Source organism: Trichomycterus rosablanca, chromosome 3 (assembly GCF_030014385.1).
Source record: "Trichomycterus rosablanca isolate fTriRos1 chromosome 3, fTriRos1.hap1, whole genome shotgun sequence".
In the NCBI taxonomy this organism is placed as follows: Eukaryota; Metazoa; Chordata; class Actinopteri; order Siluriformes; family Trichomycteridae; genus Trichomycterus; species Trichomycterus rosablanca.
The window spans coordinates 10218978-10241150 of NC_085990.1; the positions used below are offsets into that span (position 1 = coordinate 10218978).

The following is a 22173-nucleotide window of genomic DNA, read 5'->3' on the forward strand; positions in this document are numbered from 1 at the left end:
GGACGCACAACCCTGTTTCACGTCAAGGTATTTCCATCGCCTTCATGGAGTCATTTTGAAGGGCGTTATCTTCCACATCCACAGTGAGAAAGCACAGAAATGAACCTCCACACTTCTTTTAGTCGTTTCGTTCCATTTCTCCCACTTGCAGGTAATGACTGACTTTGATTGTCCCCATCTCTAGCAAACCAACCAAATTAAAACTTATTCATCAGCATATTAGAGCAGTCAATCCACCTTCTGCATGTTTCTGGGAGATGAAAGGGAATCGGAGTACCTGGAGGAAACACACCCAAACACATTTGAGACTTTTCTCAAACTGTGACCAGTTGCTAGGATCAAAGCCAGGTCCCCAGGACTTTGATGCTATGCAACCCCCACACCCACCCATATTTGATTGGCCAGTGTGCCACCAATATATGCTGAATTTATAAAGACTAAGGTTGAGACACCAGCAACGGATGTGAGAGAACACGGTGCATGGCGTGACTCTCCGTACACTGCATAACTTTCTGCCAGCTGGTGTCTGTAAGCGGTCCGAAAAGGTGGAAATGAGATGGGGCTAAATCCGGACTATACACTCTCTCAGTCTCTTAGACACGATCAACTACTACTCCTCCTGCCCTTACTGTTTCTAACAAAAATATAAAAGTGCGGAAACTTTTTGAAAACATTATTATTGTGTGTGTGTGTGTGTGTATGCGTGTGTGTTTAATTCATCATTTGTTTTTCGCTTGTTGGGATCCCCCGACTCAGCTCCGCCCCGTTTCGTGACGTAGAACGCGATATACGGTTTCTCTGTCCCTATTGGTCAGATACGGTCGTGTTTTAAACAAATACCATAAACTCTATAAAAGCTCACTGTATAGGCTAGAAAACAGTGGCTTTTCGTGGCATATGTAGTAAACTCTATATCTTTTAGGACGTGCATTTTAACACTGAGCGTTGCGGCTTTACAGTGCTGCGCTCAGTGAAACGCACAAGCGGCTGAAGCTGCACAAACTGAAGCATGGGGCTAATCAAACTGGTACGGTAAGATCCTGCTTAATGCTGCATTTAAAGCCCTTTGTTGAAGATTTGCTTTTTGTTGTGTTTAGTTCACTTCTGAATTTTTAATTTACCCCTAGCTGTTCAATTTTTCATTTTAATGCAGATTTGCAATTTGTGTACATGTAATTCCAGCACTGTATCCCTTTGCTTTATTTTATTATATTTAGCCTAAATATGTTTTCAGTTTAATAAACTGATAGTTGATTAAAACAATGTTACGGTAAAAGTACCTGCTGAACCAGTCTAATTGGATTATTATTTAGGGTATTCATATATTCCTTTTATTATTTCGTATGCATGTAGTTCGTTAATATTTGCAGCTAATTGTATTTTATTTATAAGCTGCTGCATGCAGAATAATTAATTTAAAAACTGAAAACTTTTACGATATCCCTTACTAGTGTGTATAAACTTTTACCTGAGTGACTTACATATTTTATACTAAAAATGTATTAATAAAGAGAGAGAGAAAGAAAGTAAATGTTTATAAATGTTCTGTATGTTTGTGTTTTAAATGCATTAGCTGGATGAGCATGCTGTATATTTCTGCATACAATAATAAACTCACGCGCGTCTCAGTTCAGACTGGTATTGTGCTCGCGGGGTGGAACGCGCATGAATGACCGTTAACGCTCGCGCACAATTCGTTAGCAATAAGCTATTCGTTTAGTCAGAAACCAAAAATCTTGCGGTCGGCAATAAAATGATTTATTGACCTGAAGTTATATATTTTAAACATCTTTGTAATTATTTTCATTGTTTTTAAATGTATTGTAGGTGTTCTGTGCTGTTTCACTCCTGTTTGGGTCCCGAATTTGCCTGGCGTTTATCATCCAACGAACTGCCAAACCAGACACTTCTTCTCCTCACTGTGAGTCTTGGGATTTCAGTTATTTCTGAAACTGCTCTTCTGTAACATTTATTAAGGATTTGTTTGGTTTGCCTGGTTAAAAATATGCATAGCCTCAGTTAAAATGTTATATAATTATATTTTAAATTGTAGCATGGCCACCCAGCAGTTACGGTTGGGGGGGGGGGGGGGGGGGGGTGTCAGTGTGACAACCAGCTTGCCCCCCCTACGGCCCCCCTAATGAGTGTGTCACCTCACTCTCGCGAACACACGGCGACAAAGCTGCACACCAAAGTAACCCAAATAAAATGTTGAATTCTATTAAATATCGACTGTTTCCTCTTAACGCCCACAATGCACATTTGGGCAGAAAGTAATTGGCCCCTCTAACATAGCTTCTGCCCCCCCCTCACATGGTCTAGAACCACCACTGCCACCCAGGTCATCATTAAGTGATTATGATTAACTACAGTTGGTCCCTTTTTATGCCCACATAAATAAGACTTATTTTCTAGCACATATTAAAAAGGAAACATTGCTCTCTAGCCGAGTTTTTTAACAAAACAGTCACTTTTTTATTTGTGGGATGGAATTCAAAACTGTCCACAGTCAAACTAGTTTTACTTCACCACAGCCACGAGTGAGGGCAGAGTCACATAGAGCATAGCATGTTTCTCCACTTGAAACAGCTCTGTGTCGGAACCCACCACTGACAGGTGATAAGAAGCTGATGGCAACTGAATGTGTCACTGTGGATGCTTACATGGTTGTGGCTGTACTTGGCCAGAGCAGGGCTGATGCAAGCAGTAGTACAATTATGATTGGGGAATTTGAAAATGACATATAAGAAGTAAGAAATCGTGACACTATGGCACCAAGATAATTAGCATTATAGCATCATCACCTTAGTTGCTGTAGGTATATTTTTGACCCAACATATTTTCAGACAACCTACAGTAAAGTTTGTAAATTTTTAAAAAGTTTTCTTTTCTTCCGAAGAATTATGTATTTTAATCATTTATTTGCAGAAAAAAGTGCATCCCACGATTGCCATGATATAAATTTCTGTTATAAGTGTATATAATCTGTAATGCTGTGCCTAACTGACAATGTGACTTCAATATTTTATACTGTTAAATTACTGTATATTCATTGTTTAACACATTTAAATATGGAAGCTTCTCTAAAGCTTTACCTCGTTAAAACTGCAGGTACTGTTAGTATAGAGCAAAGTCACAGTGTACCATTTTTCCTCGTTCAATTCACTGCAATGGCGTGTCAGTGTGACAAGGCAGCAGCTGATCGATTCTTGTTTGTGTAATTACAAACAGAGAGGATGGGACAGAGTTCGTAGTGGCATTTATTTCTTACTGACCCAGTTATAACAATGTTTGAAAAACATTGTTTCATCATCATTGAAATTTACATGACACTTTGGACTTACACTATATAGCATTGCCTAACAGTCTTGTAACAGGGTTTTCATTCTCAAGAAAGTACTAAATTGGCCTAGGAACATTACATAACACATGTGGTTGGGTGTTCTGCCATCAGACAAATGTCCCTCAAAGCGGGGACTAATTAAATATAATTAATACTGCTGACCATGCTCGTGGACAGCTCATTTGAAGCTTAATCATTTATTCATTCACTATCTGTTTTACCACCGCTTTATCTTAATCAGGGTAACAGGAAGTCAGTCGGGGAATCAAACTTGAACTGCTGAAACTTGAACCCGGATCTTAGTGGGCTAGCATAACAGATCGCTGCACCACCCAAGCGCTTATTCCTATTAATTTAATATATAACATGATCTTAATATTCTAATACACTTTTGCATGCATTTTGTAGTAAATAATAACAACTACACAAATCTAATTTTTTAAGCAGTAATTTATGCTGGACATATTAGGGTTCATGGAATCTACCTAAATGTTCCTCATATCCCAGTGTAACATGCATGCAAGGGGAGACATTGTTCATCAAGTCGCGTATTGTTTTGTATTTGTTCATACTATGTGAATTAGGAACAGTCCGTACTTTGATTTTCAGCTTCCAAAGTGTGTGGGGTTTATATACAAGAGACTGTTTCTTATTTCTAAGCTTTATACTTCACGCATTGAAAAGAAGAAATAGATGCTTTCTGCACCCTCCTGCACAATTGAACACATGTGTCTGGCAAACAGTTTGTAATTTCTCGTGTTCCATTACGGTAAATCACTCGCCTCAAGCAGCCAGACGGCACAGATGTTTTAGCTCCCTTTCTATCTTTGGTCCAAAAAATTGATTAACTTTCTTTTCGTCCACTGTATTTCTCTGTATGCTTTCCTTATCCCGTGTGTGATATGTGTGCCAAATGGGCCTTCTTTAGCCTGGTCACATTAGAATGAACAACAACTCACTGTTGTGCGACTGGTCTGGTGATGTAAATTTGGCCAACATTGCTTTGCTTTGACTTAAGTCAATATTGAAATGGGCAGAGCAAGTGGCAGCTACTTTTGACCCAAATTCATTGACCCCAAGTTAAAAAAGAAATAGAAAACACATGGAGTGTCAGAAAGAGAATAAAGATTTAAAGGATGCAGGTGTGTCGGACTGAGATCGGTCTAAATGTCACAGATATTAAATTCTGTCTTATAAAACAGTCTTTCCTTATTATTGATGTCCCAAGAACATCAACGTCTTCTGAGTTTTGCTTTGTCTCTTCCTGCACTACCACCTTGTCAGATATGTAAAAATACCCTTTATACTTTTTGCTTTGCAATTATTTAATATTTTGGTATTATTTTGGTATTTATCCAAACAAGTAGGAAACAATTCTCATTATCATAGAAGTTCTTATCTCTTAATTAAAATATTAATGAAGCACATTAGTGAACTGAGCTTGTTTTAACATCCCTGCAAATGGCAGATTTTGATCTCTTCTTTTATATTTTAGTCCAGGCAGACGCTCCATGGGACAGCACATCAGGATCATGCAAAAACAGGTGTTTTGAGCTTCAGGAGACAGAGGCGCCTAACTGCCGCTGTGACAACCTGTGCAAAACCTACAACAGCTGTTGCTCAGACTTTGATGAGCACTGCTTAAAGACAGGTAGGGATTGTTTGTCTTTAGACATTTACTGTATTTGTAGGCCATGCAGACTGAACTTGCAGAGATCTTAAACTAACATGTTTGAATCTTAGCACTGCTACACAGGCACGATTGGCTGTATCCAAGGGTGGGAGGACCAAAAGGATTGCTTGTTGCTGCTACAATTGACGCCTTTTCTGGCACCTGTGAAGAGACAGGAACTATTAGAGATCAGTGCATGATTCTCCACACACGATATTGATCGCTGTGTAAACTTGCTTTCGGGCATGTGAAAAGAAATGGCTGGCTTCTACACATGTCGGGGGTGGGGGTGGGGGCAGGTATGGTTTTCCTTGGTCAGGGTAGGAGTCTGCAGCAGTGAGGACTGCTGGTTCAATACTAATACTGATTCACCTTTTTTTGGAAATGTGGAAATAAATGCTGGTTTTATACTAATAATGATTCACTTTTTTGGAAATGTGGAAATAATCTGCAGACACACAAAGAAAACAGTCATAACAAAAGACTATTGTATATGCTTGAGATTTAATCTTTTGCACTAATCAGTTTTGGCTTTATTTACCGAGAGTCATTAAGTTATGGCTGCTACCCAATAACTGAGAGGGACATGTCTGTTTCTATATTCATCAGAGGGGGGCTTTGAGTGCAGTAAGGAGCGCTGTGGGGAAACACGAAATGATCAACATGCCTGCCATTGCTCAGAGGACTGCCTGGACAAGGGAGACTGCTGCACCAACTACAAGACCCTCTGCAAAGGTCTGACTTTTTGCACTAGATAATGCATTCTATATACTGTACATACGACATATTCTAGTAAACTTCAGTAAAGTTCATAAAATGCCAGGTTGTTCTTGTGTTTAGAAAATTTATTTCAGTATTCATTATCATTTTATTAATTCATATTAACTGATATTAACTGATTTAACCTAGTCAGTGAAGAAACAATCAATGCAAGGCAGGAATACACCCTGCACTGGGTTCCTGTCTATTGCAGGGCAACACTCACTCACCCATTTACTTACTCACCCACACATTAGGGCATTTTAAGCAGCCAGTCCTAGTTTTCACAAAGAGTGTTCAGAGGAGAGCTATGAACTAAATTGCAACTACCACTCTACCAGCTGTACCACCCTTCAGAAAGTACAGATATGCATAGATACAGCATAGGTGGAATAGCCAAAACATGAGACATGTCATTGGTGTTGTTACTGTTCTTTTAGCTGCTCTCATATTTAGGTGTCACCCAGCGGTTCTGGTCCGCATAACTTATTTTTATCCGGGACTGTAGACCGGCACTAAGTGTGCACCCCCAATGGCTTGGATGTTTCAGACACACACACCCCTTCCTTGAACATTTGTCAGTCATGTCCATGAAGATGCCTGATAGCACCGCTGATATTCAAACCATGGATCCCCTGTTGTTACTGTGAGAAATTCTATTTGATTTCAACACAGCCTTATAAATATCCAGTGATGTATGAAAATAACATATATGTCATTGCTGTGTGATATTTGCTGTGTGCATTTATGTATAATGGGACTATTATTTGTGTATTATAAACCTTGCATGTAAAAATACAAGGGCCCCAATAAGCTTATTTGCATAGTCAGTAATTACTATTATTCACCTCCGTTCTCTAGGTGAAACTTCATGGTTGGAAGAAGAATGTGAAGAGATAAAGACTCATGAATGTCCTGCTGGGTGAGTGAAAATCAAGCAACTGAAAGCTGTTAAAATGTTTTTGGTCTGTAGATTCAGACAATGCTAACACATATTAGATTGCAATCCCTGTTTAATATGGTTGCAGGAGCAGGTCCTGTTGGTGTGTGCCGGCCCTAAAAGTCTTGTGTATTAGGCTTTGGTGGCAAACTTTGCACTTTACTCATTTATATGCAGCACTGAATACACACAATGTCTTTTTGCACACTACAGACACATGCACTACCCCGGTCTACTTTACATATCTGTAGGATGCTAATAACATGTTAAGTTGATGCTACTAGGTTGTAAGTGAAGACAAAGAGACAAGACAAAGACATCCATTTGACAAAATGCCTACAAATGAGCTCTTTTTTGTGTGTGTATTACGGAGGGTGTGAGGACTTATAGCCTCTGTGACTTTCTTAAAAAGTAAATTAGCATTTTACAGTCGTTAAGACCTGGGCTCAAATTGCCACGACAAATGGGTACTTCGCTGTTAATACATATTAAAGAAAGTACATGTTACTTAATTTGGGGAAATTTGACATGTGCCAGAATGAAATGTGACAATAACCACCTAAAAAGTATGTAAGTTTATATTATTTCGTTTTTACTATGGTTTCCATGTGATTGTGATCTATTTAAATCAGGTCACTACATTGGCAGGGCACCTATGACCAAATGTACAGAATCTACAGAATATCACAATATATATAATATTTTTTTCATTTCTTGTTTAGGTTTGTTCGTCCACCTCTTATCATGCTCTCAGTCGACGGCTTTCGAGCCTCCTACATGAAGAAAGGAAACACAGTAATACCCAACATTGAGAAGCTGAGTAAGACCACAATTTTATATTATTTTATCTGTAATGAACATATTGAAGATATTCTGTATAAAGTTATGTATCAAGTTTCCTCATAATTGTATCTTTTCTTTGTAGGAACATGTGGTACCCATGCACCGTACATGAGGCCTGTCTACCCCACCAAAACCTACCCGAATTTATATACAATTACAACAGTACGTATTCACCTGCATCAGTCTTTCAATTTTTTTATCACTCAGTTAATCCTACAACCCAATACTTTGTTTGCTTTTTTCTGAATCATATACAAAATACCATAGATTCTATAGAGCATTTTGTAGGTTGCACACTGATGTTGGACGGGAAAGCTTGATTTGCCTAACCTGACCTAAATGCATCTCTCTTTCTGTAGGGTCTTTACCCTGAGTCACATGGCATTGTGGGTAACTCCATGTATGATCATGTCTTTGATGCAACCTTTACACTGCGAGGAAAAGAGAAGCTGAACCATCGCTGGTGGGGTGGACAGCCTGTGAGTCTATAATGTTTTCTATAATTACAACAGTTAACCACCTAATTGTTACAACTACATTTCATCTAAAACTCTTAGCAAACAGGTAGATAGGAGTGGCTCTGGGCATGCATGAAGTGCAACTGGGAAACTGTTTTGCCAATAATTTTCTTATTAATTTTCTTAATAATTTTAATTTTCTTTAATACTTTAATCACTTTGGAAAATAGTCCAGGATGTAATAACGCTTTTGCAGTAGTCTGCATAGAGCTGATTTTTCTGAATGAATGCCAGGACCCTAACCTTACTGCTTTAAAATCGAAAGTAGAACAACTCCTGACACATCTGGCAGGCATTAGTTAAACAGCTGGATTTGATTCTGGCTTTCACTGAACTCTGGTCTTATTGGGCTGTTGCTGCAAACTACTGGGTGATTTGCAACAGCACAACAGGATGACTGTTATAAAAACGTATCATATGGGAGTAATAGAGCCAATCTGTTGCTGCAATACACTAACAATGATTAGCCAACTCCACTGCTGGTCCTTATTAGCTGCTCATGGCTTTCGCTGCACTTTCTTCAGCTTCAGTAATTTTTTTACAAGAGCAGTGAGGGTGGTGTCTTTGTGATTAATGGTAGCTTTTATGACTTAGAACAGCATAGATTGACTTTCTTGGCCCATTTTTACTCAAATGTCTCAAAAACACTGACAAACGATATGTGACTACTGTGAAAGTGTTTACTTATATCTGAATAAAAAGCAGCTTTCCCTGATAATATACTGACTTTATGTTTCTTTCCTTTAGATCTGGATAACCTCTGTGAAGCAAGGAGTAAAGGCTGGCACTTTCTTCTGGCCCATGTAAGTCTGCATGTGCTCTGTGTTGTCCCTATGTAACTGTATCCCTCACTTAGGTAATATATTCATTTACTTTAAAGCTATCCTGCAAAGCAAAACAACAGTTTCTGCTCTTCAGTCGTACTGCAGTCACTTACGGTTCAACACGAGTTGTTATTTTGCCAAGCAGTTTGCATGAAGCATGTCTGGGACACAACGACTCCCACATTTACACACAGAGTCCATTTAAACCAGAGGGGTCTTTTTTCTCACTCATGCATAAACACAGGCAGCACAGAATGTTTTGGTAGCAGTCTCTGTGGAAGCAGCTTATATACACAAAGTGAGACCCTTGTGGATTCTGACTTCCAGGTCCTTAGCTTTGAGGACCAAGTACTGTTCAGAGGCCACTTCCTGTGCCATAGAATGAAAGGGGAAATTAAATCAAGCTTTAGTGCACAAGTTTATAGGCCAAAATGGGCTGAGTATTGAAAACAGATCTGTATAATATCTGTTGAGCTGAACCCCATCTTTTTACTTATTTTAAGCTGGTGAGTAGGGGTGGTGTCAGCTGACTGGCTATAAGTGTAATTTGTTTTGCCATTACATGGAAAATAATGATTAAGTATTTATCATCCTACTAATGTTTTTTATCACCGGTCTGTACATCAGTGGATAGAGCAAAGTTGTAGAGATTCAGTAAGCACTGCTGATTTAATTTAACATTGCACCCAATGCATAATAGCAACAAATCAACATTTTGGAGAGATGCTGAATCCACAATAAAAAGGAATCCACAACAAACTAAATAATCAAGATATTTTCTCCAAAACATAAAGAGCTTCACCATTTAGGCATCAAGCATTTAGAAATCATTCAAAATAATGACATAGACAATGACACATGACAACAATTACATAGAGCTATAGAGCATAAATTACTTTAAAAAATGTATGCATCCGTAATTGATGAATAATTGCCAGGTTTTGGAGGGATGAGATCATTTTTACATGTTAAAATAATTATATGTGCATAATTACAGAGGGATTCCACTGGAGAGGAGAGTGTTAACCATGCTACAGTGGCTTCATCTACCTGATTCAGAGAGGTCTGTATCTGCTAGTGTTATCATCTTACAGCATGATAACAACAGGAAACAGCTTGTTTTTCTGCATTTCAAACTTTAAAACTACTTGTTTCTGTTAAATTACATATTGTGCCCATATTCTTGTTATTCTGAATTACTAATTACAGCGACACATGTTGACCCTACATAATTCTGCCCTCATAGCTCACTGTATTTATTATTCGCTCTTATAAATTTGAAGTGTGTCACCTTTTTATTGACTTTACCTTTGCCATTTTGTTTGGACTACAAGTTACCCTTCAGCAGGTAAATTGCTGTGTTTTCACAGGCCTTATGTTTATGCCATGCACTCTGAGCCGACGGATGCCTATGGCCACAAGCTAGGCCCTGACAGCGCGGAGGTGAGTACTGCTCACAATGAAAAAACAAACTTACAGTTTACAGCTGCCAAAAACCACACAGACCAACATGAGCATGTTCATTCAACAAAGCTGTACTGCTTTATGAGATTGCTACACAATTCAGAACTCAGCAAACTAATGTCAGCTAAATTAGATTAAAGTATAAGTACAATAATCTGACTTTACAGATATTGATGTACATATGCTTTACTTAAAAAACAGAATTTGTTTTAGGACTTACTGAAATTATGTCTAACAAAATACATATTGTGTGTGCACAGTGCCAGAGACATTTAGAACCATGTGTAGATTCTACTGTGTTTGTGCATATTTCTTATAACTGAACTGTTGTTTTGTTGCTCCAGATCAGCAACCCACTGAAAGAGGTCGACAAAATTGTTGGGCAGCTGATGAATGGCTTGAAACAGATGAAACTCCATCGATGTGTCAATATCATCATGGTTGGAGATCACGGTACTGCTGATTACTGTTGGTACACTGTTACACTGTTTGTGTGCTCATTAATTTCACAAATCTAGCAGGTTGATTTGAAATGGTGCTTCAAAATAAAATTGAAGTTACATGTTATAAAGTTTTCATTTCACAAACCACTTCATCCTGGAAAGGGTTGTGGTGGATCCAGTTCTAGAGAACACTGGGCACAAGGCCAGAATATCCTGGGCAGGATGGCAATCCATCACAATTCTTCACCACAATTCTTACAGCTCACAAACAAAAACATGACAGACAGCTAAATGATCAACATTTTATGATACCTTTTACGTAGATGAAGGGAAACATAATTTGCTGCTGTAGCTTCTTTTGGACCCATTAGAGTAAACTCTTGAAATGATATACAAAATCAACTTTATTGAGATAACAGAAACAGATGTTTGTCTCATTAAAAAATTGGAAACATTAGTTTTAAAAACTTTAGACCACATTATTATATACATGTAATAGCATGTCAAGGCATTGTGTGGTCACACTGACAGCATAAACTAACCTGCTGAATTGTACTTCGTCTCAGGCATGGAGGAAGCTCATTGTGACCGCACGGAGTTTCTTAGCTCGTATATGTTTAACGTCGATGACATTATCCTCATCCCTGGCTCTCTTGGCAGAATCCGTGCTCGGCACCCCAACAACTCGAAATGTAAGAAAAGTTGGCCAGTCAGGCTTTGTTGACTTTACAGATCATGTTTATAACACAGTATTCTTAAACAATAAAGTGAGTATAGATGGATATAATTTTTGAATTGTAGTGTTGTTACTTGTTTTGAGTATGATGTTGTAAACACTAGAAAAAAGAACAGCAGTTAGCTGTAGAAGTCAGTAATACCTTTTATTTTAGTTTTTTAGATCCCAGAAGGATGTATAATTGTATATTGCATGTATAAATCTAATTGTTATTGGTAGTATTTTATACAATAATATGTACATAATTAATCACTAACAAGTTTGCTTTTGCCACTTCTAGATGATGCAAAAGCAGTAGTGGCAAACCTTACTGTGAGTACAAGTTCATCTTAAAATTCATTCTCACTCAGATTTCTTCATTCAATCTTTCTCATGGTGTAATTATAGCTGTGCAGTTCTGTGTAACTCTTCTGGATTTTGCAGTGTAAAAAGCCAGATCAGCACTTCAAGCCTTACCTGAAGCAACACCTTCCCAAACGTCTCCATTATGCTAACAATCGACGCATTGAGGACGTCCATTTGATGGTGGAGAGAAAATGGCATGTAGCAAGGTAAAGAAAAACGCCATACGATGACCAGCAAACTGCCTCAGAGATAGTGTGATAGCCCATTCCTGGAGACGGTCCCACATTTGGACCCAGGCTGGGCACTGGACTTAACCAGGTGGTGGGGTAGTGTGCCACATGTGCTTGCGCCGTTCCCGGCTTGTTCTGTGTTCTTTTTCTTTTCCTATTTTGCCAAGAAATGTATTGCTGCGGGCACTCTGTGTAGCTTGCTATATTGTGTCAATCAGCTTTCATTTCTACTTTTTGTTTTTGTTTTGTGTCTTTTATTTATTACTTTGTTTTCATTGTTTTGCCCACATTCTTTTTTGTCTGTGGCTTTTTAGTTGCAGTAATATTCTACCTTAGTTAATCATCCTGCACAATAGTTTGTTAACCTTAGTTATGCTGTGATCCATATTGGCTAGTTAGTGACATTTTAGTTTTTCTTATAAAATTAATGATCCAAGAATATCATTTTTTATGTAGCAAGCATTCTGTTTCCAAAACTCCTTTGGTTAAACAATTAAACAATTGTTGCTTTTCACAGCTTAGAGGTTTATCTTGCTCTGCCCTTCTGTTGTTGCAGGTGCTCTGCCCTTCTTCTCGCTTCTGTGTAGAAAAGTACAGTCCTGGTCATATGTTCGTTAATTTCAAAGCTCATGTTTCCTCAGTGAACTAGCAGATATAAAGTTTTATGAATATCTCTTCAAACCAAGTTCACAATCCAAACCTATGCCAAAGGTTTGAGCCCTCATCATTATTTTTCAGTCTGCCTCTGGATGTTCCTTATCCTTAACTCATAAACCTTTATGTCCAATCTACAGTGAAAAGCCACAATTCCTAAAGCAAACCCATGAGGTCACTCCCAGCATTAGTGGCAACCTCTGTAAACACTTCATGTAAAAATCTGAGACGAAGACTAATGGAAAGGTCATGCCTCTAAGTTTGCCTTGGCCTGCATCGGGGCCAAAGTGAAAGGGTTCTTTCACACATACCAGTTAAGATACAGACCCATCTAATCGGTGGCACCAGTGCTGTGAAAAGCAAACTCTTTTCAGAATGAAGGAGGTTTTTACATCATCCGCTCAAATGAAATGAGGAGTAAACAGAATGTTTGTGTGTCCTGAGCTCTCCTGCTGTGGTCAGATCCACAGTATGTGTTTGATACGCTAAAGCATGTAATAGATTTACCATCCCAGCTAATGCAGGTCGGTTAAGGAAGCAAAAACTTTCTGTTTAGATTATAAAACCGCTCATCATAGCTATAAGATTAAAGGTCTAACCTTGGGATGTTGAATATTGCATTGCTTATTTGTTGAGAACTTCTGTATTATTACTGAAAACATAATGACCTGGGTCACTTTGTTTGCCACAGGAAGCCTCCAGAGGTAAAAAAGCATCCAGGCAAATGTGGCTTTGCAGGCGACCACGGATATGATAACAAGATCACCAGCATGCAGGTATACACACATGATCCAGTATTTAGTTTAGAGCGTAGTTGCAGTGGGTTTATTGTTTATTTGGTTTTCTCCTTCAGACCATTTTCCTTGGATATGGACCAATGTTTAAATTCAAGACCAAGATACCCCCGTTTGAAAATATTGAGCTGTACAACGTCATGTGTGGTATGACAACTGTAATTTATCCTTATTTTGTCTTTGCATTAATTAAGTCACATTTAGTAACTAAAAGATGCAAAAATGCATGTGTTGCTAATCTCCTAAACAAGACTGGTTCATTTAAGACTGGTTTAAAAACAGACTGTTTTTTTTTTTTTTCATTTAAGTCTGCTACCACCAAAGCATTATTTGTTAAGCATAACTGTAGATGCTTTAGTTTATTGAAAAAGAAAACAAAAAATTACCAGTGTAGTATGTAAATCAATTAAACTGTTCATTTAATATCTTAATACTTATTAATACTTATTACTGATATTTTTGATCAGGATATCTAACTGTAAAATGTTGCCACCTAAACCACTCCTATTGCACAATACCAGAATATGAATTCCAGAATATGCTGTTTTGTATGACATAAATAATATTTTTATTTATGCTGCAGAATTGCTTTCCCTTCATGCCAATGTGGTACCACATAAAATTTCAAAGCCTTGCCAGCAAAAATTAAATTACAGTAGCAGCTTAGGAACTGGAGCTCCAAAAAATTTTATTTAGCAATTAATAAAATGAATTGAAATGAAATATTTTAATAGAACAATGGAACAATGAATTATGGGCTAGTTCTAGTTCCTAATTATTTAGACTCTAATTGCAATAAACGTAAATTCTTAATCTAATTTTGCATTTTGGAGGTAAGTTTAGCCTGACTATACAGCAGTCTTATTTTTTTATTTAGTTGTGCATTTGTAGAAATGCAGACTTACAGGGTGTAAATGTTCATTGCCAATGTTTTTGTTAAAAATAACAGCTCATATTATTGCAGTTCCATGAAAAAAGCAAGGTTTCAGCAATCCTCATGTTCATGCCCCTCTCTTATGGCTCTTTCTCTTAGACCTCCTCGGCCTGAAACCGGCCCCAAACAATGGGACCCATGGTAGCCTGAATCACGTGCTAAAAAATCCTGTCCACAAACCTAGCATGCCCGAGGAGGTGTCCAAACCAACCTCCTCTGGACTGGCCAGTGGCATAACTGATGACTTGGGCTGCACCTGTGATGAAAAGGTCAGTAGCAAAGCATGTTCTTTACAGGATCTTATTATAAATTGCCCCTTGCTATAGACTTTTAAGATCTGCACAATCACAACAGCAAATTTGTTGCAAAGTGTAATCGATTTAAATATTAATTCTTGGATAATTAAAAGAAAAAATTTCAGGTTTTGTGTGATTAAATGTAGACAAATAAGTAAACAAATCTTAACAATGGAATGATTTTTTCAAGATTTTTTACCTCAACAAAAACATCTCACAGCAAAGACCTAAAGCTTTTGCACTTTTTCTGCTTTGTATGTTATCATTAATTTAAATGCAACAGTTAACACAATGTTAACACTGAGCAGAATCAGATCAAAATCTCAAATAGAATCTTAAAAGTTCTCAAATGGCTCTTTCATTGCCCATCAGCTTATCTAACCGCACCCTCTTATAATAAAATGTTATTTAATCTCACTTTACTCTTTTAGTTTATTAGATTATGTATGATTACTGTGCTACAGTGATTATAGTCAAATCTAATCTTGTATAATGCATCTTAGCTTTACTTGCTCTTTCCTGTTTGTATTTTTTATTTATTTTTTTAGAAACAACAAGCTGGTGACAAATTAAAGGAAAAATCAACAACCCTAGTAACCTTACTTGTCCTAGTAAGATGTTGTGTCAGTTCTAGCAGAACAGATCCAGAATCTCTACTCAGTTGCTGTTGTTTGATTTGGTTGAGATCTTTTCACTGCAACTGCCGCATCATATGATTTACATTATGTTCAGAAGTTATTAAACCATTTGGTGACTTATTGTACACTGTGGATAAGTACATCCTGGAAGAGACAACCCAAGAGAAAAATCATATTTTTATCTATCTCTACTCATTTATTTATGTTTTCCTTTAATTTGCTACCATCTGTATTTTCGTGCCTCTAACAATGCTCTTGCTTTGCGCTTATATTGTAGACCCTCTTTCTAGGGATTTTCACCTTTAATCTTTTGCAGTTGCGTTCAAAAAGTAGGGGGCAGAGGGCTTTGAAAGTGGCCCTGGTAAGAGGCTATAACCTGGAGTCACTGTGGCTCTGTCTCTTACAGAACAAAGTGGAGGAGCTCAACCTACGACTGAGAAAAGCTATCGACGGTAATGCCCTCTGCCTGTGTGTCAAATCCAAGTAACAGTCATATTAAAACTACTATTTCTGTTAAATTTGGTAAACCTGGGTCAGCATTATTTTAAAGTTTTACTTAACGTTATAATTTATAAGATATAACTTTGTTGGAATTGAATTACCATTAACAGTTAATCAAACCTTGGCCTTTTTTCTCATTTACAGACAACAGGAATCTTCCATGTGGTCGTCCGGCAGTTATGTTCCACACCAAGTACAGCATCCTTCACCACAGTGATTATATCAGCGCATACAGTGAAGCACTCTCCATGCCTCTCTGGACCTCCTTTACTGTCTCCAAACAGGTACAACTCCCAGGCTTTGCATTTTTATACAGGATATTTAGGCAAATTCTGCTTCTGCCTATGTGAGAAGACATTATACAGTATTCGGATTTCACATGTGCTTTATTTGACTCCTCGTTACTGACAGCTGTGGTATTGCTGGGTTATATTATGATTACATAGAGATCTCGTGTGGGTGGCGCAGCAATAAAATACACTAGCCCACTACCGCTGAGATCCGGGGTTTGAATTTCAGCTGTGCTATTGGCTGTTTCTGTGGGGTGTCTACACAGACATAAGTCTGAGGGGTAGGGGGATGGTCGAAGCTCTGCAATGGATTGGCGCCCTGTCTTGTGCCCAGTGTTTTCCGGTGGAACCACACCTGTCACAACCCTGACCAGATGAAAATGAAATGAAGAAATAAAAAATATACTATTTATGCACTGAAGCTAACCCTTATTTATATAGTCTCAGTAACATGTGTATTAGTCAGTTCATATTCTTTCAAGCGCTGTTTATATTTCAGGTGGATGTGACAGCACTTCCTGAAGCTCTGAGTACCTGTGTGAGACCTGATGCAAGAGTTCCTCCAGCATACAGCCGCTCCTGCACAAGCTACCAAGCAGACAAACAGATCTCTTACAGTTTTCTATATTCACCTCGTAAGTCACATTACATTTTTAAATATTTTTGATATACTCAATTTCCCTGTGCACTCTGGCCATCTTTACCAGCTGTATGAGTTTCTTGCTGGCCAAGAATGGCTGCAGGCTAGGTGCACACATGACATTAAACTAATCCCAAATATGATAGCACCCAGTATCACAGTTCACTACCTCACTGTGACAAATAAAAAAGCATCTAATTGTTTTTTCTTTTTTTTGTGTGTCATAATTGCTAGAGCTGGCAACCGGTCAGGAAGCGAGATATGATGCTCTCTATATCACCAACACTGTACCAATGTACCCAGCATTCAAACGTAAGTATCCCAGTCATGGGTTAAAGCTAAGGGGTATACAAGATCACACTAAGTATGTCTCTCAGCTGTACAGGTGTTCAGTTAATAAAAGAACTGTGCCAGCACAACTGTTGCATGTTTATCAAATAACCAAGTTCCTCAAGTTCACATCCAAACTAAACCCTATAAATGCAAACTGCACTTTGCTAACTAAAGTTTACTAACAGCAACACTTTTTATTTTGTATATTTGCTATTACCTGAGTAAAACAGAATTAACCCTAATTTATCTTTGCAATGAACATTGTTCCTCTGAATAGAAAGTGTTTGAATATGTCATTTTAAGGTCAAAACGGTTGAAAGTTGGTGCTTGGGTTGTGCAGCGGTCTAATGCTCTAGCCCACCACCACTGAGCTCTTGAGCTTGGCTATCTACCAAGTGTCAAACAGGCACAATTGGGCAGTGCCTAAAAGCTGGAGGTGGAATGTGTTCCACACTGCTACTGCAATTGCAGCCTCTACTGGTGGGTCAAGGCTATAAATGTACTCCCCAAATGGAAAAAATGGGGGGGGGGGGGGGGGAATTTAAAGGTGAAATTTGACTTAAGGGAAACACCAAAAAGTGTAACAGTTCTTCACAGTGAGAGGAACATGTATAAATGTCTAAGGCAGAACCCTATAGACATGATAGGCTCAATTTACTTACACACATCAGATAAAACTTCACTAGTAGTACGAAACAAAATGAAGAAGGCCCATTTATATGCCAGGTATAGAAAGATAAAGAAAATCCAACAGGATGCGCATGACGTTACATGCCATTGGCCATTGGGAGCACACTTCACAGTGCACCCTTAGTGCCGGTCCCAAACCTGGATAAATAAAGGGTTGTTTCATGAAGCGCATTTGGTGTAAAACCTGTGGCAAATCCAAGTAAGCTGATGAATTATTTACTGTGGAGACGCCTAACGGGAGCAGTCAAAAGGAATCATACACAAGTGTATAAAAAGGCTTTGCCAAAGCAACAGTGAGAGTGCATCTGTTTTCATTTAGCTGGGCAGGAACAGGGAGTGTTGGGGTCCCTTTGAAGTACCACCACCCGCAGAGCACTTTCTTTTCTTTCTGTACTCAGCACAAACTGCCATCTGACCTTGTCTCCTGACATCATTAATTACCCAATTATACCCCAATTTACCTACCAAGCTGTTTAAACAAGCTTTAACTCTCACACTGCCTCCATGTCTGAATATTATACCTATATCTATGTCATTTTCTCTGTATTTTTGTGACAGGCGTGTGGAGTTACTTCCAAAAGACCCTGGTAAAGAAATATGCCAGTGAGAGGAACGGCCTTAATGTAGTGATGGGGCCCATTTTTGACTATGACTACGACGGCCTTCGTGACTCTGAGGAGAAGATGAAACAGTAAGATCATTTTGAACACACAGTTTTTTCACATTTGATTCTCTTCTATAACCCCAGAGAGCATAACAGGTCTCACTATTCTCAATGTTGGTCAGTTTAGTGGCCTACAGGGCTCAATATAGCTTTTTAAAAACATGTTTATCAAAGCTTTAACAATCCAGTCCATGCTTGGAAATTCTCCACACAACATGTGCAGTTAAATAGGAGATAGAGGACATGGGCACCTTATTGTGGCACCTCAATTTTGTATGTTGTGAATGTACGTATGTGTTGTGTTTGTAGGTATGTGAGCGGCTCCGTGGCTATCCCAACTCATTTTTTCATTGTTGCAACGAGCTGCTTGGACTACGCACAGACCGTGGACTCGTGTAATGGCCCATTAAGTGTATTCTCCTTCATCCTTCCCCACAGAGCCGATAATGATGAAAGCTGCAGTGTAAGACACTCATATTGTTTTATTTTCTTGCTGTTTTTTTACCATTACTGTTTCCAATTTCTATCTGCTTTGACTGCATGCCCAACACAGTATTCGACGAGTTATTACTATTTTAATTAATATAATTTAACAATCATTTCATGTTAATCTTTTACCATTGCTTTATCCTGGTCAGATTCACAGTGGGTTTGGCTTCCCCAGAATTACTAGGTACATTGCAATAACAAATCTCAGACAGGGCACCACTCCATCTTAGGGCTGGGGATCCGAACCCTGGATCCCAGTGGTAGTGGGCTAGCATAATTTACCACTGCGTAATTTACATTACATTCGCTTTGGTTTGTGATCTTTTTATGACACACTGACTTTAAACCACATTGAGTTGTAAATGTTAAATAAACTTGTTTTGTTTTTAACATAGTATAATATATATATATATACCAAATACATCTTGAAGCTAGAACTGGTACTAGCAGCAGGTACAAATATTGATTTTAAACCCAGTCACAACTTTTGAGGTATGTGTGTAATGACTAGTCAAGCAGTCTGATTAACACTAGTCTGGAATTTGTAATCGTATTTTGCTTGCTAGACTTAAAGCAGAACCAACCTGTGCAACGTTTTAAAAATAATAAGCACAAATGCTTTTTTTGTCTCCTGTACAGAGTTTTGAGGACGAGTCTAAATGGGTGGAGGAGCTGATGAAGATGCATACTGCACGTGTTCGAGACGTGGAGCTCCTAACAGGACTGGATTTCTACCGCCGCACCAGCCAAAGTTTTGCAGATATCCTCTTGCTAAAGACGTACCTGCACACATACGAGAGCGAGATCTAAACCACTGCCTTCCCTGCACTAATGTCTTCCTCTTCCATTAAATCCTGCAACCCCCACCTGTCCTACCCAGTCAGATGAGATGGTTAGGTGTATATTTTTATACAAGCCCCTTTTTAATGTTTTGTAATGACTGTGAACATGATCGTTGCTTTTTAATAGTGTGGATGTGATTATGTGAGTGTGAGATTCTGTACTGTATGCTGTAATGTAATAATGTTTCTTACGTACCACTTATGTAATGTGTTTTGATTTGTCTACATGCGTGAAATGAATTCAAAACATTAAACACTTTTTTACTTAAATCCTCCTGATAGCAGCAGCACCTGGAGGTCATTAGCATTTCAAACTGCATTACGGGGTTACAGTCACAGGAGGGAGCTATTTGGACACAAATGAATCATTCGCCTTTTCCACTGCACCTTTATATAAAGTACTACTGTACGGTTGTTTTTTTAATCCGTCGAGACACGTTTAGTGGTTTTTTCCATTGCAAAGTAACCCGTACTGTACTTAAGTCTTCTTTTCCGTCTTTGTACTTTTAAATATAGACTAAAATATTCATTTTAAGCATAAAGATTGTTATAATTATACCTCTCTTTTTAGTGCTTTTAAATTTTTAAGTCAAATTCAAGTGAGGAGACCTGCAAGCACCTTCAACTTTTCTCAAAAGCTTGTCTTTAGTTATTCTGCCTTTATTTTTGGGCTTGTCGTATTGTTGAAACATTCATATTTTCTACATTATGTTTCTTGGCCAGTAGGATTGAGTTCTTTTCTGTTATCATGGACCATTATTTCATTTATGTTTCATTCAGTGACATGCAATGCTCAAGTACCATTTGCAGAGAAGCAGCCCCAAGTCATGATGCCCCCACCACTATACTGTGTTTACTGTTGGTATGATGTTCTTGGGATCATACACATTCCCAACCTTTATTTCTCTAAACATGATGAGTTTTTAAGCAGAGTAGTTTTGTGTGAGATTGTGTAATTGTTGTTTCTGTTGCTTTCAGGTCGTCTCACAATTATTGCAGGGTAACTGCTAGCTTCTGTCTTACATTCTTTATTAATATTAATATGAATCATAGAGTGTTAAGTCTAGGGACTATTACTTTTGATTTAATGAATTTTCTACTCAATGTTTTTTAATTTAAGTGTTTAAACATTTTGCCCCTGAGAACTGCTCTTCTAATTTTACCATGATTGCTAAATGCTGGGTGAAATCTTCTCAACCAACAGTAACCATCCTTATAGCAAAACCCAGTGCAGTTATAATGCTGACATGTTGAGCTTGCAGGTTCGAATGGCCAGTCGGTGCTAAATGTACAATGATTGGCTGGCCCAAGGGACTAGTTAAGGTACCGGACTAGTAGTCAGAAGGCCTCTGGTTTAAGCCCAACCTTCCTCAATTGCTTGCACTGTAATTAGTTACCATTGTAAGTCGCTTTGGATAAAAGCATCTGCTAAACGCTGTAAAAGTAATGTACATGAACCTGAATCTCAGCAGTGGTGGGTTAGCGTAAGAGACCGCTGTCACTTTTATAAGGACTCAAAAGGACACCCATAAGGAGAGACTTAATGTACAAGCTTGTTCAAAAACATTTGGTACATGCGATTTGAAATATACGTTTTGTTACCAAAACGCCTAGGGTCGCGACAATTTTGATCACGTTACGTGCACTGCATGAAAATCACCTTGTTACGGGTTTTCCTCTGAGTGTGCAATTATTGAATGTGTGTGTGCGCACGCGCAACGTGCAAGGAGTTGCATAACAGCGAAGTCCGCTCTCATTCGTCCTCACTGATCGTGGGAGGCGTGGTTACACCGACCACTCAGATGCTCACGTGTTGTGGTCGTGACGCGACTCATTCACAAATCTGCGGTAGTTCAGGCGCACGTGTAACACACACACACACACACACACACACAACAGCTTAAAGCAGCGGTTTAAAAATACATGCGAGATAAAAAAAATTTAATGGCGGGTTTACTGAAAGGTTGCATAGTAATTACATTTACAGTAATAAAGTGCATTTTTTCGAAGAGTTGCTCAAACACACAACACATAACATACACAACTCTAACACCACCACCACAGCCAACATACACAGCTCTAACAACACAATCACAACCCCAAATACATATGTAATGATAAAAAAGAACATTTTTTATTCCCAGGAATGTTAAGCTTTCTGTATACATGTAGCCATTCACAGAGACACATTTACTAATAGACTTATACACCTGCGTTATTACTTAATTCAATTAGTCTCTAATATAAGAATTAGTCACAGTTCTGTCAGGATTCATTGGGCTGGTTCTGCA

General features: G+C 38.4%; 1 protein-coding gene across 4 annotated transcripts; it reads left to right on the forward strand.

Moving 5' to 3' along the window:
• Window positions 1-929: 929 nt before the first annotated feature.
• On the forward strand, window positions 930-20440 carry enpp2 (ectonucleotide pyrophosphatase/phosphodiesterase 2). 4 transcript variants are annotated; one of them, XM_062992626.1, is made up of 26 exons: window positions 930-1027; window positions 1828-1921; window positions 4839-4994; window positions 5625-5750; window positions 6636-6696; window positions 7437-7534; window positions 7640-7719; window positions 7917-8036; window positions 8823-8878; window positions 9897-9962; window positions 10270-10342; window positions 10708-10816; window positions 11373-11498; window positions 11823-11854; window positions 11966-12093; window positions 13463-13547; window positions 13625-13712; window positions 14599-14768; window positions 15344-15406; window positions 15750-15885; window positions 16079-16218; window positions 16724-16859; window positions 17099-17176; window positions 18446-18578; window positions 18861-19014; window positions 19680-20440. In XM_062992626.1, exons 1-26 carry the CDS (start codon window positions 1010-1012, stop codon window positions 19848-19850), a joined length of 2697 nt encoding a protein of 898 aa, XP_062848696.1. In that variant the 5' UTR covers window positions 930-1009; the 3' UTR covers window positions 19851-20440. The 4 variants fall into 4 exon arrangements, with proteins under 4 accessions (XP_062848696.1, XP_062848698.1, XP_062848697.1 ...); XM_062992628.1 differs by having other exon boundaries at window positions 931-1027; window positions 15840-15885; XM_062992627.1 differs by lacking the exon at window positions 15344-15406 and having other exon boundaries at window positions 931-1027.
• Window positions 20441-22173: the final 1733 nt, after the last annotated feature.

Coding starts and splice junctions, on each gene's coding strand:
- enpp2 (XM_062992626.1), top strand. Junction 1,922..4,838: donor AGACACTTCTTCTCCTCACT/GTGAGTCTTGGG, acceptor TTTATATTTTAG/TCCAGGCAGACGCTCCATGG. Junction 15,407..15,749: donor TAGTAACCTTACTTGTCCTA/GTAAGATGTTGT, acceptor AATCTTTTGCAG/TTGCGTTCAAAAAGTAGGGG.